This window comes from Melanostigma gelatinosum (assembly GCF_949748355.1).
Source record: "Melanostigma gelatinosum genome assembly, chromosome: 7".
Taxonomy (NCBI): domain Eukaryota; kingdom Metazoa; phylum Chordata; class Actinopteri; order Perciformes; family Zoarcidae; genus Melanostigma; species Melanostigma gelatinosum.
This window is the reverse complement of record NC_136640.1, coordinates 18,209,741-18,227,486: the sequence shown is the minus strand read 5'-3', so window position 1 is coordinate 18,227,486 and position 17,746 is coordinate 18,209,741. Positions and strand designations below refer to the sequence as shown.

The 17,746-nt window shown below is 43.5% G+C and overlaps 2 protein-coding genes across 4 annotated transcripts in view; both read right to left on the bottom strand.

The window, feature by feature from the left end:
* The window catches only part of LOC306780247 (neurobeachin-like), a gene marked incomplete at its 5' end in the record, with an annotated part of 185,287 nt that extends 179,394 nt beyond the window's left edge, over window positions 1–5,893 (bottom strand). The window contains 1 exon segment of the mRNA XM_079272545.1: window positions 5,621–5,893. Coding sequence (XP_079128671.1) covers window positions 5,621–5,893 — 273 coding nt within the window.
* Window positions 5,894–8,766: 2,873 nt separating this feature from the next.
* Window positions 8,767–17,746, bottom strand: part of stard13b (StAR related lipid transfer domain containing 13b) — a 30,046-nt gene continuing 21,066 nt past the window's right edge. For all 3 annotated transcript variants that reach the window (XM_079272281.1, XM_079272280.1, XM_079272282.1), the window contains exons 3-14: window positions 17,210–17,291; window positions 15,149–15,212; window positions 12,769–14,126; window positions 12,481–12,651; window positions 12,157–12,316; window positions 11,720–11,918; window positions 11,301–11,514; window positions 10,758–10,872; window positions 10,413–10,634; window positions 10,047–10,264; window positions 9,783–9,959; window positions 8,767–9,624 (exon numbers count right to left, since the gene is read on the bottom strand). In XM_079272281.1, coding sequence (XP_079128407.1) covers window positions 9,507–9,624; window positions 9,783–9,959; window positions 10,047–10,264; window positions 10,413–10,634; window positions 10,758–10,872; window positions 11,301–11,514; window positions 11,720–11,918; window positions 12,157–12,316; window positions 12,481–12,651; window positions 12,769–14,126; window positions 15,149–15,212; window positions 17,210–17,291 — 3,098 coding nt within the window. In that variant the 3' untranslated portion in view covers window positions 8,767–9,506. The remainder of the gene's footprint in view (window positions 9,625–9,782; window positions 9,960–10,046; window positions 10,265–10,412; window positions 10,635–10,757; window positions 10,873–11,300; window positions 11,515–11,719; window positions 11,919–12,156; window positions 12,317–12,480; window positions 12,652–12,768; window positions 14,127–15,148; window positions 15,213–17,209; window positions 17,292–17,746) is intronic.

Genomic DNA, 17,746 nt, shown 5'->3' with positions numbered 1-17,746 from the left:
ATCAATAACCAAGACACCTCTTATTTTATTATAATTAATCATCAATTGATATGTTGTCTTACAAATCCAGAACCAGGTCGAGATATTAGTAGCTTTCGTCCAGCATTTTCCAGCAAAAGCTTTGGAACAAGCCTTAAAAAGGACAATAAAGTGACTCAATGGTATAGAATGTCTGATGGTAATGCCACACACGCATACATGCACGCAGTGTGTCTGCACTGCAGCAAAAAGGCCGGACCCATGAGGTAATGTTTCAACAGTGACACAGAAAACATTCGTGACATTTGCAAAACTGTAGCAGTGCCTGAAGGCGATATCGATCAAAGATTGATCAAACTGTGCAACTGACTCAACAGCAGCAGAGGGATGCTTAAAGAGAAGGCCGACCATAACCCAAAGCATCTCAGGCCACACACACACACACAAGTATTTCATCTGTGATGCCGTCTCAGATACACCGATTGTCCCTCGACAGCAAAAGGTTACGCTCTGTTGGTTCCACTGATTTTCATTCAACACTATGAAACAAAAGTTAATTAATTTAGAGCAGCTTTGATTGTGTTTTAAATTAATTCTTTATGGAATAACGCGTTTTGAAATACCCAATAAACACGGTTTTCAATGACAAAACAAATTGCCAGCTGGGCAGGAGATGGACAGAAGCAGGAGATGGAAAGTCTTCCCATCATCTAAACAAAACATGTATTCATGATTGACATAGACGGACTCTTCTATTTCTACCAGATTTAAGTCCACACTATGAATAAATATGATGTCTGCTGGTTTCTAACTGTTAAAATCTTTGGATAAAAACAAACAATCAAACAGACAGAAAACAGAGATTTTGGCACAGAACAGAACTTGGGTGACTATCAGGGTCTGACTAGGAGGAGGAGGAGGTACGAAAGGACAACCTTATCGAAACAAAACAGAAGCAAACAACAGACACTAAAATGAATATATTTCAATAAATCAGTTTTTGTGATATCCTAAACAAAGAAGGACAAACCAAACTTCCTCCAGAAGGCCGTGCTATAGAGGGTTGACCATGACAGCAAATGCACGTCACCTCTTGTGTGAAATGTAGACCTCGGGATGACAAGCAGGGTGATCGAAATAGGCCACATCTGATGGGCTTAAAAAGTCAGATGGGTCTTAACCACTGACAGAATGTTTAGTAGCCATTTAGATAATATTGGAGGGGTAGTTTTGTAAATGATTGAACCTGTGCACCAATGTGATGGAGTTGAGGCCTGAGGTCAGAAAGGTGATTTACTATTTTGTGATGTGCTGTAACTTTGCGTCGACAGACCTCCCCTGATGCTGCATTGTGCATTTCCACTAAGAAGCGTCAAGAGACAACGCGTCACAGTCACAATGTGTGATGATTAAAACAGTGACTTCTCAGACTGCAGATATCGTGTCTATAAATACTGAACTGAAGTCACGTTTTGTAACCAAGGGGACCGTTAAAACAGTGTGCTGAAGCACGGTGCCTTCCACTGGTTTTCTGCTTCTGACAGATGCGGGAGTGGATCTATAATTGTAATCAGGCCTTTTGTAACCACAAGATAAAGTGAGTTAAAATGCCTCGGAGAGGACTGCGGCAAATTAGTGGACAACATTGAAGAACACTTTGAGAAGCTAAGCAACTTTATCTGAGGGGAAGCAAACAACATGACAGCAAAGGTTCTAATTGTGGCATTGGCAACAGGAAGAGAGCAGATTACCCAAATGAGCAAAATCATCGTCTAAACACACTTTGTGCCTGCATTGTATTCTGTACCACTGTCAGTGGAGGAAGGGACATGTCTCTGCAAAAACACACCGTAGATCTGCTTTCCAGACAGACGTAAGCGATCCAAGCAGAAAATGCCCATGATCGTTTATCATGACAACATATGCTTAAATGCCGCTCTCAGCAAATCCAACGGTGAAACATCTGGTGTCACCTTTGAACAGCACCACTAAAGCAACTTTCTTCCACCGCTGTCACATTGCTCAAGTTTGACCCATTTCGAAAGCAGTCAGATGCAGAGTTTCCAATTCCTGCATTCCTCTTCAGCTAGATCGGACTATTGTAACACGCTCCGCTCAGGGCTCCCACTCTGTAGCTTTATAATCAAAGACGGTAATATCTCCTAAAAACTCAAATAAATATGTAATACGGCTAACAAACCATTCCTCAGATGTCTAGAGGATGATTTGAGTCGCATGATGTGCACACACCCTGGTGCATTTGCACACATTTCTCCACAACCTGCTTTACGTCACATTATCTCAATCACAGCTTTTATTCCGGGCTGCCGTTACATGGAAGATTAACGGCGCTCCCGTCTCATTAGTTTCAATCATGGATGGTGGCACAACACTAGCATTGACACACATCTGTCGCACAAAAAACAAAGTTCTAGATTCATGTGGGGAAATTATGTTCAATTCTTGTTTCATTGACCCGTTGATGTTTACAGTGAGACACGGCTTGGTGATGTGCCAAACTGTTTTGTAGTCGCTCCAAATTCATTTTCACGAGGGCATTTTTTTCTATTTAGTGATGGGACAAAATATATGTTGTTTAATTATCGTTAGGCCTATTTTTAACTCAGGGGACTGACGCTTATCCAACAACTCCGTTGGCAGGGGACTACAAGCCTCCGAGTAGATGGCCAGTCGGTCGCTGGGGACAGACGGAGAGTTACTCACTCTCACATGCAAACCTGAGAGCTAAAAGTATACGTCTTTGGTCTGTGGACATAATGTCCAAGTAAACAATTGAAACTCCACAGAAGACCAGCGGCTCGGACAGCTGCGCTTCCAGTTGTGAGCTGACAGCTAAATCTACTGCGCCATCGATATTATTTTTTCTGGTGATAGAATACAGAGGGAAGATTAAAATAAAGTCTCTCTGAATTGAGCAAGCCGACTGCCTTTGGGATAAATGACTTCGTAGACGCATTCTTTGTAGTCAGAGGCTTCCTGTAGCGCCTTGCAGAATTTAGCTTCTCAAATCTGGAGAACAGAGGAAGTAAAGGGTTCTCTGAGATACACGGAGTCTTCCTCCTCACCCTTTGTTCCCAAAGAAGCTCTGTGGAGGTCTGATTAACTCACTGGCCACATTAATGAGCCTCACTAGCCTGCTCCCACACCATGTAGTGGTATTGTATGACAAAACACCTTCAATGAGACATTTATAGACTACTTGGAGAATTGACGGTCTCACGCCAAAGCCATTCGGTAGGCCGCAAACAAATATGTTGCATATGATTCAAGTAACGTAATCTCTGGCAAGTTGCAATAATGTTGACACTGGTATCCGTCAGTAAATTTTAAATGCCAAAGTATTTCATCTGGTTTCTTGAACACAGACAGGTCTCGGGATGCTCTTTGTATGCCCGTCGTCAGCCACGACCAGCTCACTGCCACTCTGATGCCGATCCTCCGTGTAGCGCTTCATTCAGAAACATGCCTCTGAACAAAAATCTAGGCAGCAGCAACGTTTAACGTGATTTGGAAAACAATTTGGTAAAGAATAAACATAATTTCGAAGTCACATGGTCGATTCCCACGAGTTAATTATGCCTGGCTCAGTGGCAAAGTCCTGTTTGGAGCAGATAATCAGCTCGGAGCTCCATTGCACTCTGCTGACACCAAGCCTGGAGAGCAGTCACATGGTGCAGGAATGCAGACTCTCTGCCACATTCAACAAAAGGCCAGCGTCATCATGACTAATTCGGCTACAACAATTGGTCTCGCATGAAAGATGTGTTTCACCTTAGAGCTTTTCCTTTCCTCATTCGGTCTCACAAGCATTTTATAAATCGGAAACGGCAAGGATCAGTGATCACTAATCACAGTCCAATGTGCATCATTGTGCCTGGCCTAAAGATAACTGCAGCATGTGGAACACCATTAAGCTAATGGAAATAATTGTTTTGTGAGATATCTATATAGATAGATAGATAGATAGATAGATAGATAGATAGATAGATAGATAGATATACACACACACACACACACACACACACATACATACATACAACTCCGCAAATTGGACCCCACGAGATACAGTTACGGATCCTTCTGGATCGTCGGGCCCCCTCTACGCTTCAAACATAACCTGAATTTATAAGCATAGAAATTGCTGTAGTCGTGGCATTTTACAGACAGCAGGGTTGTTTGCGTGACAGCTTTCTCTGCCCTTTTCCCTGGCTAGTATTAGTCATGCATACTTTGCGACGTAGATGAAGAGGCGGATATAACAATAATTACTGTGTCATCTGGTGACTGGTCCCGAGACAGCTGGATTATATGTGGTTCATTTGTATGCACATAATTTGGGTGCAGGTTGTGTTTCTGTTTACAAAATACATCCGGCAGAATCAAATGTGCCCGATATCTCAAATAGCTAACCACAGCAAGGCACAAATAGCCTCTTAATGATATCTGTCTTTCAAACATTTGCCACCTGTATGTAACCGACACGAATGGATAAAGTGCACGTTATAAATAAGAGCATACATAAATGACTTTGAAATCTAAGAGCAGTAAAAGGCAGCTGTGACATCACTCATCTGCCTTCAATGAATGAAGTGAAATGGAGAAATTATATTATATTTCATAAACAAGATGGTGCACAGTCTTGACAATACGTGTTGTAAAAAAACAGTGGAGACTACAGTGGCTTATTCCTTGTGAACATGTTTCTGTGACCATAGCACTGCACAGGGAGGGCAAGGTGTCACAGACTCCAGCTATTGCAGTACGACTCGTGTCCGAACATGCCAAAGGCTACAATTTGTCTTGCTCCACAGAGTGGATTTCTGTTGTGCCAGAACAGGTCGTAATTAATCTCTGGTGTGCCAACAAGGGGAGGCCGACTCTTGCAAACAGGCTGTATAGTTTGGTATTCCTGCAGATGGTCAAGGCAAATGGTTTGAGCTGGCTCTACAGTGTCGGCAGATCAGTCGGCTGCTGGCGCTGGTCACACCATCAGTTCAAACACTCTCCATGCTTGTTTGGAAAGTGGAGAAAAGGCATAGCTTCACACAATATATACACGTCATTGAGTCAATATGAGTCAGGGAAGAGGGTGATGACCACACATACTCGAGTTAGGAGAAGGTCCAGCAACAATACTCGTCTTCTTTACAACACGCTGCACACGCTGCACACGCAGCAGCATGTGTTTCAACATAAATACAGTTTGAATTTAATTGTGGCCCAACAGATAAACTATAAGTACTCACAACACACTTCAATCCAAGCAGGTGTGCACTTCTCCCCTCACTGACATCATCCACACCGGTGTGCCTCATTTACAAGCAAACACAAGGAAGTTGGGACTTTATGGAAACTTGAAAACTTCACCCCTGTATTAGCATCCCCTCCTCCCTCACACCACCTCGTCGGTGTGCATGTGGGACTTTTGAATACTGCTGGTCACTCAAATGTTCCTGGGCACTTAAATCAGTACTGCAAAAAAAAAAAATGTTAATCATTTGCACAGCCTCGACGTCAAAATAGCACAATGTTGCCATTATGTCAGTTATTGTTGCACTCCGGGTTAGGAATAAAGCAATAACCTATCATAGAGTGATAGGAGGGAAACACGTTTACTTACCAAATTCAGCACCGTTTCAACAATATCCCGGTTGTTAACCTCGCCAACCTGGATCAGTCCGATGACAACAGCAAATTTCATTCGGATATTCCGGATCGGGACCGATGGATTGATAATCCCAGCCGGGAACGTCATTGAACCTGAGCCGGACATCATCATTGCCTCACCGGCGGCAGCGGAGACTGCAGCCGCGAGTTGCCTCTGACCGGGAGGAGGATGTCGGTCCGAGAGCGAAATCGAGTCCGGCATTGTCACCGGTCTCTCGCTTGTCATTTCCACCCGGACCGGGCGGCTTCAGACTCCAGTTACACGCTTTCCACTGGCAATTAATCCAATCACTGCTCTGGAGCACCAAAAAAAAAGAAGAAACGCGAGAGAACACTCGCGAAAAGAAAACACAAACAAGAAATCACTCTCTGTCAGTAAAATCCACTCCCGAGAGTTCCGGTGAGAGAGTCCGGTGTGTTTTGTTAACTGAGCAGACTGATGTGTGCACACAGCTGTGTGTGTGTGTGTGTGTGTGTGTGTGTGTGTATGTGAGAGTGCCGCTCTCTTAAATGCGTGTCTCCCACGTCTGTGCCGCTGTCACCGCCCCCTGCCTGCGGTTCCACCCACCACGCGTGCGCTGGCTGCAGTGATGGAGCTGGAGAGCTCTGTCCACCTGGCAGGTGGGGAATGGCGGAGTGCTTCGTTGGAGAGTCCAGCATGCTGGCCGAATAAAAAGAGATTATGCTGCCATCCACAGCCATGTCACAAATTCTGTTTGTCAGTCAATTAAGCCAATCCGGCTGCAAGTTAAACTAAAACGAGCAACATTACGCATAATGCTTACTAAAGCAGTATGCGTAATTCCATTCAATGGGAATTTAGCTTCATTCCGAAACAAACTTCATAGATAGCTGAATTTAACATTCTGAACATGAATATGGCAGCAAACAAGTAAAGACAGTGTTGTCTACCTGAGCAGAGAAATAAGGCGCTTTGTGCGCCCTGTGGTTATCGGGCTAGCCGCGTGTGCTTTTTGCGACAGCCGGAAGTTACCTGCACAGCTACCTTTTACCTGTTGCTCATACCTGTAAGAATAAACAATATTGTAGCAATGGAATATCATTTGGAGTCAAAGTAATACAAAAATTGACTGAATGAAGAAAAAAAATCTTCAGGAAATGAGAAATGTTTATAGTTACCTGCAGTTTGGCTCCGCAGGAAATGCACAGGTGCACCAAATATCATTAATTATGACTTTGCTCCATTTTGGTGTCCCAGTTGTGAGCTGGCACACATAAATGGAGAGAGTAATATGATTAATTGTGCCTATCAGTGCTTTAGAGCTATTGGTGCTATGCTTGAGGTGTTTTTGATTTGCCCAAAGTCATATGGACAATTGTATGCAATAACAAATAATAATGACCAAAAAAAGCCACCAGGTTCCCGTGGTTATATAAAAGAGACTGACACTGACAGCTTGGCAACAATCCTGTCCATCGGCCTGACTGGCAGCCAGAAGCTGAGCTTGCATTTCATGACCTCACTATAAGCTGATCTGTGTCAGCAGGGCTTCAAAAGAGGTCGTGATGTTAGGCTCCATACAACTGTACCTATCATTGTCATTACTGTGCACTTTTAAAACTTGATTTAATTGGTGTGCAATGCAGAGCAAATTATCATTTAGCTACATTTAAATGAAATATAATTATCTCTTGTTTATTATTGTAACTTGAAATTATTGAATCAGGTTTACTTTCTGGATCTTAATTACTTTTATAATGTTTTTATTTGTAAGCACTTTGTAGCTTTTTTGCGATATCAATAAAGTTATTATTATATTGCGATGTTTTTTTTATCCCACTGTGGTTTTATCTTCTATTCTAAATGTTTATCTTTTTTTCAGAGGGCTATATCTTTGGATCAGCAAATGACTTCGAGGTAGAGTTCAATGGAGGGGGTTTGATTTTGCCTGTCACACACTAAGAGCATATTAGGGAACTGAAGCAGATCCAGACTCAATAACCTGCAGTAACCTTCATGTTATGATTCTTTGGGTAAGGTCTGCCACAGCAGCCTCTCACTGTATTCTGTAATGCTTTTAGGGAATGATTTATTTGTATACTTCCATCATGTCTGAACTGCCACAACCTCGAATTGCACCTTAGTAAGATAAATAGATGCCACATGTGAGAATTTTTCATTCATCAAGCTAAATTAATTTAAACTCAGGATGGGTGAAGATTTTTCGTGGCATCCTTAAAGACAAACAATTACTGTAGTTGCTCCATCAGTCCATTCATGACATGAACACTTCCCATTAGTTATCTTTGCAGTGAAGCTATCTTCCCACTCTCACTACCTGTTGAAAACAGCTGAAAAAACGTGCACTTCATTTAAAATGTGTCCACAGTAAAGATTAACATTCTGCTGATCAGAAAGGGCCATCTAGTGGACAGAAATGACAATCAGGTTCATGTGTTCTGCCCAAGTTTTTGCCTTTCCACACAATCTGGAAGGAAAGGCAGGCCACATGATTACAGTCTGCATTAGATTTTACTTCTGAATCAGTTATGTCTGCATTAAAAAATGAGTTGCAAGCTCCAATAAGGTGTCCATGTCCAAGTCCATGTGGACTGCAGTCATGTATTTCCTTTAAATGTCCAGTAGAGGTCCCTCTCATCCCAGATCAGGGATAATTGTGTCAGTAGTCCTACATATACATGATTGTGGAACGTCAACATGTTCACAAAAGCATTACTGACACAGTTTAATATCAATTGTCCATAACAGGTACAACAGGATGTAGACTCTGTCGCTGCCCAGCTCAGACACTGCAACAAAACAGGGAGACAAGCCAGCTGGCTGCTGGAAAAGAAGTTTTGCCACAAACATAAATGAAACAATGCAAAGTGTAGGCATCAGTTGTCAGTCGGCTCATCATCCAGCTGATGAGCCTCCAATGAGCACAAAAGACAACCACAGGCAGCCGGGGCACCAGGAGGCGGAGCAGGGTCGTCACAACGCCTTCACAGGTCAGTAGACGTCCACCATTTCTTAAAAATTCCCGTTTTGTCTTTTTGATGTGGCAACGAGAGGAAGAATCACTGCGTACAAACATTTTATGATTGTGATAGTTTTATTTAAAAAAATGATGTCTTCTGTCCTTGACTGCACAATCCAGTACCCTTAAGCAGGTATGATCAAGTCAAACCTTAAGTCATTCTTTTCACAACCATAGGAGGTCAAAGTTGCATAAAATTACACCCATTCCAAGATGGCAATACTGGAGCAAAGTAAAACCAGCTTACAATTTTGTACCATGTGTACTAGTACAGAAGGGTTGACAGTGAAATAACCAATATATAGGATATTAACATATGTACTATTCATCCCTTCGCATATATACAATATATACATCTTGTTTAGACGTACAGTATATTCACACATATATACAGAGTCTACATCATAATAATTATAGCTTTAAATCTGAAATGAATAACATATACATGCTTCCCAGAAGCGTTTAAGAATTTGAATGTCCTAGACATTGTAGATTAAAGTAACAGTAATACCATATTATTAAAGATAATAATTATAACATACAGGTTTAGCAACATGATGGTAAATAGAATACTACGGCTAAGGACATTGGCAGGATGATTAATTTCCCGCTGGGTAATTATGCTCAGCACCTATAAGATGTCCTCTTTTGTCATTGTGCAAGTACAGAGGAGCTCAAAATCATTTTCAGAGCATTTATACTCTGGAAAAAAAAGAAAAACGTTTCAAACTGTGCTTTAGTTGCGGGGTCTTGTCTATGCTTTGTGTCTGCCTGTTAGCAATGACTCAAAGGCTCAATCTTGATCTCAAGGCTGAGCAGACACAATTGGCAAACAGTTCAGATTTTGGTCTCTGGGCCGTCTGTGATTAGTGGCTGAAAGGAGTTGCGTATCCGGGCAGCTTCTGCGGCACAAAGGTGACCAAAGGCTTTGTTGTACCAGTCTGGAGTCCTTCCCCTGAAATCAGAACAGTATAATCAATATCCTACAGCCTACAGGCACGTACAAGGAGCTTCAAATACTCATCTTAAAATGCTCATAATATCACACGTAAAGAAAAAATGCCAGAAGAGTGAGTGAGAAAAGAGTTTTAATACGATTTTTGTGGGACTTACTTCAAGTCCACTCTGCAGATGTGAGTTAGTCTGGACTTTCCTGAGCCACAGGGCTCCAGCAGGTAGTTGGACTCCAGGACTATAGCTCGTACCCCTCCAACAGGAGGACAATCCTCATGCTCTATTGACACAGACACCAGGGAACAGGTGCCTTTGGGCAAGTCGGTCCTCCATGATCTTGAATAAACAGAAAGAGATCGAGTATGGCCACTTCCAAACAAAGGACAACATGTTGCCGATTGTTTTCTTTGTATCACCACTCACCTGAGTACCACAAAGTCCCTGCTGGGATGAGGGGGCATGCGATTGAGGACGTACTGAAACACCTCGGTCTGCTTGTCCAGCGTCTCACACACTTTCCACTGCAGCAGGTCCACATCCCACAGGTGGCGCTCTCGTAGCACACGGTTCAACACTACAGACGGTGGGGCTTCCACCTCCACGGACACTCGCCAGCGTCTCAAAGGGTTCCCATCTCCCACCTGGACGGGCCACACAAAAACCATCACGTTAAATTATGCTTTTGTATTTCAGCTTAGGAGTTGATAAGGGACATTGTGATTATTTTGATAGACTATCATATACGAAGCAATCCCAAACTAACTCCACAATCAAAGGAGGAACACCAACCTTCTTGTAACAGAGCTCTGTGTTATCAGAGCTGCTGCAGGACACCCAGTATTTGGACTTCTCCCGGGCCTCTTTGAGCTGGCTCTGAAGTCTCCCCTCCATGTGAGTTTGGTACATTCCATCGCCATCCTCCAGATGCTTGCACAGCTCATCAATTGTTGGTGCATGCAAGTCAGCCTCCACGTATGAATTACGCGACTGAGTAACCATCTCATGAGGGATCTAATGGGTGCATTAAAGCATGAGGTAAGATTCACAGCAACGTCACACAGAAGGGAGGCTGAAGTGTGGATATTGCATCCAGGCGTAAAATGCTTGCAGCATCTCAACTACAGGTTCTCGTACCTCAAAGAGACGGTTGCACTCTACGATCATATGAGCAAGACCCTGTGTTGCTGCTAAGTTTTCATTCAGATCCTTCTGGTCTGGTCTGCCAGTGGCATACTTCTTCTGCATGGCCCTGGGGATTGTGGGGGAGAGAAAACTTATTAGGCCAGCAGAGTTCCCAGGTCAATGTCTCCACAAAACAGTCTATAAACCCTTCCTCCTCGCTGCAGGAAACCCCTTTGATCCCTTTAGCAACAATTTCAACACGCTAAATTAGAGCGCTTCGCTTTGTTTGTACACAGCATGAGCTCATAAAACACCGAGCTTTATGCCATGTCCTTTCAAAAGTGGCCCAGAAAGAGAGTAATCTATTGCATCCCGAGGGTTGAGAAAACTCTGGAACCCATTGTATGGATTAATAAGGGAAGATAATCATGCAGGAGTTAATAGAAAGCATGCATGTCTTGCTCATTAGTTAATGACGGCCAATGTTGGCGCCACAAAATCACAGACATCAAGCTAACTAACACAAGAAGACCAGAGAAAAAAAAAGAAAAGAACCTTGGCGAGAGATTGTCTTTCTTGAGTATGTTGAGGTGAAAGAGGGAGGGGGCCAGGCACACAGCGATGTTCATGGGCGTCATCTGGTTCTCCTCCACAGAAGAAGTGACATCGCTGAGGAAACAGAGCAAAGTCTGCAGCACCTCTCGGTTTTCATCTGACATCAGCATGATGGCAGCCTGGACAGCTTGCAACCTTTGGTCTTTTGGCACATCTGCACATATGATAGAGAATTGATCTCTATTATTTCCACAGAAAAGCAATCATGAAAGGTCAAAGGTCATTTACTAGATGTTAGGCTGGCCCGCAGCGGCCGGACTTTGGAAGTAGGAGGACACAGAGAGTACGTGTGCCCAACCAGGTGTTTATGTCACCAACAAAACCACCAAACAAATACATGCAAAGAGCCACGTCCTTACATTGGTAGATATGGAGGAAGGTCTCCCCCAGCTTGCTGGTGAGCAGAGGCTCCGGTAGATCTCTGAAGAACTGCTTCACCATGTCAGCCACATCATAAGCAGACTGATCCTCATAGCTCACATTGTCTGGAGAATTCTCATTCATCTGCCTGAGAGCTTGAATTCGAGACTTCACCCCTGATTTACGAAAGAGACCCACCTGGAGGAAAAACAGAAGTGTTATATTATTAACATGACAGCTGGCAGCAATATGCACATCTACACTGTCCAGCAGTTCCGCTCACTGTATAGTTATTCTACATACATTGTATCTGCCTACATCCTGTTTCCGTCATTGTTCATAGAAATGTGACACCACATTAGATAAACCCATTGGTTACATCACATGTAAAAATGCAAGTCAAAAGCAACGTGAGAGTCTGCGTACTGAGGCTGACCTGGTCAAGACACTGGCTCCTCAGGTACCGCAGGGCCTGCTGCAGGCCGAGGGGCAACGGCTGTCCAGAACGCTGCACATGCACTATCAGGGGCACTCCGAACACATTCTTATCCTTATAGTCTGGTACCTTCATTCTCTTCATAAACTTTGGCACCGACCTAGGAGAGACATCGTCACAACATCTGTGACACCGTGCTCCACAGTAATTCATCAAGGCCTATTGAGCAAATATAGTCGCATACCAAAGCAGTACAAAGAGATAAAACGAGCTTTCACTACTAAAGAAACCCAAGTGGATCTTGGAAGGTAAAATTAGACTCACCAGGTCCAGCCATGCTTGTTGGACATTGAGTACTTCTCCATGGTTGCAGTAAGGCGCAGCAGAGAAAACCTCTGCAGCAAACTCAGCTGGCCCGCTGACTGGTTGGTGATCTGCAGTGATGCCACTGAGTGACTAAGGCGATTAGATATCTGAAAGCTGGGCCATCGTAACCTAATGCCATAGAAGATGAATGAGCAAAGAAATGAAAAAAAATCTCATTTTTCTTTTTGTTCATAGAATAACTTAAACGAGGGTTCAGCACTTGCAATACGATTCCATGAGTCTTACCGATTAGGTCTTGTGAGTGAAGCGCCTACTCCAGAGTCCCTCCTTTCCCTGAGGATTGTGGATTCTGTCTCCGCAAGTGATACTCTGTCTCTGTCCCCATAACTAGGCGTGGTCTGGCTTTCTGTGACAGAATTTCCCTCAAAGTCCAATGTGATCTGACTAGAGGACTGAAGGCCTACTGTATGTTCCCTCTCGCCGTCCACCGGCGCCAACCCTTTGCTGACAGGCAACACATTCTTAGACCAGTGGTCCACAATCTGCTGTAGACCATTGACATGCAGCAAGATATCATCCAGGTGAGGGAACAGGTCCTCCTTCTCCAGGTCTATCAGGTCTCCAGTGCTGGCGTACAGATGCGAGCCAGGGACGTTATCGTACACACTGATGCGGCTGCCTCTGGAGCAGCACTGGGTGACAGGCCTGGATTCCTTCCTACATGAAATCAGTGGGGAGTCCAAGTGCGTGCTGCCTGTGTGCCAGTTGATAGAGGCCCCATTGGTTGGGGACAGGCTCTCTATGGACAGTGCTTTGGGGAAGGTTCCTGGCTTGTGGTCTTTGGGAATGTGGACCACCAGGTCTTCATAGGAGCAGAATTCATTCCTGCGGTTTTGTTCTGCGACTTCATTCACTTGGGTGCCTGAGAAGATGTCTACGTCCTCTAAATACATGCCGCTACGCTTGTGGTCAGCCCGGTGGGGTTTACGCTCTTTCAGGCTAGGGGTGCTGACAGCGCTGCCGCTAGAATGGCTGCTACCCTCACTACCGGACTGGGATGGCAGAGCTTTTTTGGACGGTATTTCTGGAGCCCCACCATCTCCATTTATGATTTCGACACATTGCAGCGTCTTCAGCGCCCGGGCCTCCTGCTGAAGCACCGGAGAGCCGATGACCAACGTCGTACCACCCCTTCCCAGAGTTCCTCGGGAGCGCAGTGTCTCCATGCGCTTCAGGAAGTCTTTAGCACGGATTGTCGTGCCGTGCTTATCGGGTAGTGAGCTGTAGTGAGCAATTTCTTTGTGGATGTGGGGCATCGTGAGCGAAGTAGAGTCTGGCATTGCAGCAGAATCGGAGGCGGTGCGGTTGGAGCAGTCGGAGTCCTCTGTGCTGAGGCCCCTGTGGCCGCTGCCCCCGCTGCTCTCACTGTGCAGAGAAGAGATCTCCGGCTCCGAGATGTCCGTCAGAACACTCTCGCTGCTGGTGGTGGTTCTCAGAGGCACGTCGTCCCTGGAGGGCTGACCCTCGCCGTGGTTTCCCAGCAGACAGTCAATGTCCTGTAACCTGGACCAGCGCCGGCTGCTCCACTCAAAAGTCCATTTGTCACTGATAGCAAACAGGTCTTCTTCATCAGAGTCTTCACTCTGGGGAAAAACAAATCATGCTGCATTAATTACTCTGGCATGTATGAATTAATTTGGTATTTTTTTATCTTCTTTGTAGTAATGCATGTTATATAATATTATATAGGTCTCCTCATAACTACCCAATTAAATTATAATAAATACAATTAAATTAAAAAAGATCATGCATACAATGATTGAGATTGACATAAAAATTACTTTACGGCTTTTGCATATCTTCAAATCTTTCCATAAAAGATAAGCTGTACATTTGTCCTCCTTGTGTTGTGAGTAGACAAACCATTCACAACAACTGGCTTGCGAGTTAAGGCCCATATTAACCCATATCATGCAAATCATCTCTTCTATGCCATAAGGAACAGTTAATGCAGGAAATAGCGAGAGGATGTGTCTGCTCAAAATGAATAACATTATACAATCGGCCAACGGTGATATAACACCAGACAAATGATTCCTTTGACTTGAAGACTTGTTCTATAAATAGACCAAGAAAGGAAAAAAAATCATTCCCATAAGCAAGCAGGCTATATTCCAAATTGGAACAGATAACAAGCAATCCCACTCAATAGGCATGAGTACAACAATGGGACAATCTCAAATAGCATTGGTTCTAGGTTAAAGGAATAAAATAGATTCCCGCATTACATTTGCGTTGGTGCAGGGAGTATGTGCATAACTTCAGGCAATCTTTGTAAGAAAATACCATTTTTTACAAAGGCATTGACATTTTATAGGGGGTTACAAAACACAAGAAACCCTCAGAGGTACATACACAGTGCTTGATTTCAGAACAGTCTAAACACAGAGGGAAAGCATAGAACCCACTCTCTTCGCTGAATTTATTTCCTACCTTCTGAATCATCAATGTTTTATAAATATGTATTTTTTAGGGGGAGTGTGTTTTTCCAAAATGCATATTGCATATAGTGTTGCACTTGTCATACAAAAATCCACCTTAAAAGCTAAAGACTACAAGAGCATCCTTTTCACATTAAAGCATGTCATGTATAGTCCACACTTACTTTCTTTTTCGGAAGGTTCACGTCAAGTTTCATAGAGGCACACTTGTTCAAGGTGTTGAGTCGCCTGAAAGAAATAATAATAATAATCAACTTAATTTATGCTGCACCTTTCAAAACAAACTTACAGCGTACTTTACATGGTTGAAACAGGAATAAAAAAACATATTAGGACTGCAATGAAATAAATCTGAGAATTACAACAATACAAGTTAAAATAGAAATAAATAAATAGGAAAAAATAACATTCAAAGGATAAGACAGGTGATATATGGGTTTTGTACCAGCTGTAAAATGGCCCGAGGATGAAAGCTGTTCTGAACAAACACCAGAATAGCTTCCTAATGACCACTTCAGAACTAAATCTCATTCTGTTTGCTATTTAAGTGTTAACCAGATCAGCGTCTGCTCTGGATGTACAACCAGACTCAGGAAAATTCAGTTTGTCCGTTCCACGGTATCCTAAACCGAATGAAAACCGGTAATGGGTGGTTGCTCTGCTATCTCTCAACATTGGATTTAAGTGATCGCGGCTTGAGAAGTGGTTTGCAGTAGTTTGAAGACGGGCAAATTGAAGGTAAACCAATGGATTAGCTAGATTTATGTTCCAATCACAGCCTATTTTTCTGTAGATCTTACAGATGCACCGGTCTTCGATGCTATTTTGCACTTGGCATGCTAATCGTTTGATCCGTTCATCATTTTGAGGTTTTTATTTATTTTAGTTGTGTCAGACAAGATGTACACAAACATGCAGTTTGAATCCTGAACTCAGTTGTCAGGGAAGCAATGTCATGTTTTCAATATTTGGAAACAAACCTACAGCCTACGCCTTGGCACATGTGCTCGGTGGTTAGAGGGTTTGTGGGTGTGCAAACTGGGACATATATAAAAGGAACAGAACTAAAAATATACATGAACCAACAAAAGCATGGGGGAAAAGATGACGGCATTACAAAATACACTCCAGCTCACTGTGACTTGGCTTTAGACAAAAAGTAATAAGAAGCTTTTACCAGCTCCAGATATTGCTGACAGTCTTTTTTTTTACAGATTGACAGTATCGTTGTGACAGTGAATGGCCTCAGATGGAGGCTGATCTATCCCCCAGTGCTGTAGACAACAGGGGGTTAACGACACGCAAAGTTCTCGTGATTGTTACTGTAGACAGTGGGACCCAACGGAAAGCGTGATTTTTTTCTAAGCTGGGGGGGGGGGGGGGGGGGGGGGCTTTATTCCACAGGCCTAAAGAGCTTTGAATGCAGTTGCTAAAATAGGAGGCTGCTTAGCCAGGGATCAGAGAGAGAACACTCGCATACATGAGATAGCTTTCAGTTTCAGTTCAAAGACACCCACAGTATGTGTTGGGTGGTATTTATTTTTGCGCACAATAAAGACTGTAGTGGCGTAACTAACAACAAAGACGCCCTTATGTTACCATAGAAATGCCGGGAAGTCGCGGGCAAAATCCCATTGGAGGTGGAACTGTTTCCAATTGTCTTCTATTTATCCCGTGGCTAGTTTGGAATTTAGATGAGTTGCTTTAGGGTTGTTTAGAGTCACAGTATATTGAGCCGTGCGGGGCGACCCTCGCGCTCCTGCCTGCCTGCCTCTCGGGATGGTTGCCGCGGTTACCGTGGTAACTGAAGTGCCGTTTTCATCTCGGTTTGAAAAAAGTACACGAGCCGTCTCACCCCCTACAAGGGGGCGATGTAGAACCACCGGTTGTTCAATTAGTGTGCACTTTTATATTCTTACTGTCTGGCAAAGTGTGAAAAAACACGTGCAGTTATGTCGGAGAGAAATCTTTCGGAGAAATCTTTCGGAGAAGATTTATGCCAATGCTCCTGCAATTGCAGTTCATCTTCTTATCCTCAGGAGACTCTTTGTAGCCAATATATGAAAGTATGCTTTCAACATGATGAGATTGGTTTTCACTCTCAAGATCATGTCGGGATTTTCACATCGTTCCTCTTCCTCGGGGCGAGGAAATGACTTGTGGCACTGACTCATAGACGAGCTGCACTTTTTTTTCAATGTCAATCATCACAAACATCTGGTTACCTGCACAGAGGTTCCACGAGATCTTTCTCCAGAAAGTCATGATCTCTTTTCACAGGAGTGATGTCAATGGGAAACTGGGAATCTGAAGAAAAAAAAGAAACAAACAGACATTGGAGAAAGTGTCATCCATGGAGTGAATGAATGGAAATAAAGATCTGGAAAGCACATTCTTTCCAAAAGTGGCATTGAAGGCTGGGAGACCATCAGACTTTTGTATGTGATGCTAATGAGCAAAGACAGAATTTGCCCAAATAACAGCGCTCAGGCTTGTGCAGGCATTACGTCTTTCTCTGGGTATGGGCCTCCTCTTACATAACTTAAGAGACCGAATCCAGACCCTCTGAATCTAACATTCCACCGCATTCATGTGAAGTCGTTAACTTTTTATGAAAAGCAGAAGCAGCAGCGAACGCTCAACAAGGCTCGGCCTGTTCTTTAAGAGGGCAGACATTCAGATACACTGTCGGCTTTGAAACATGACGATGTCCTAATAACAGATTTCATCATTAATGTTCTTTCTCAAACATGATCCCGTGT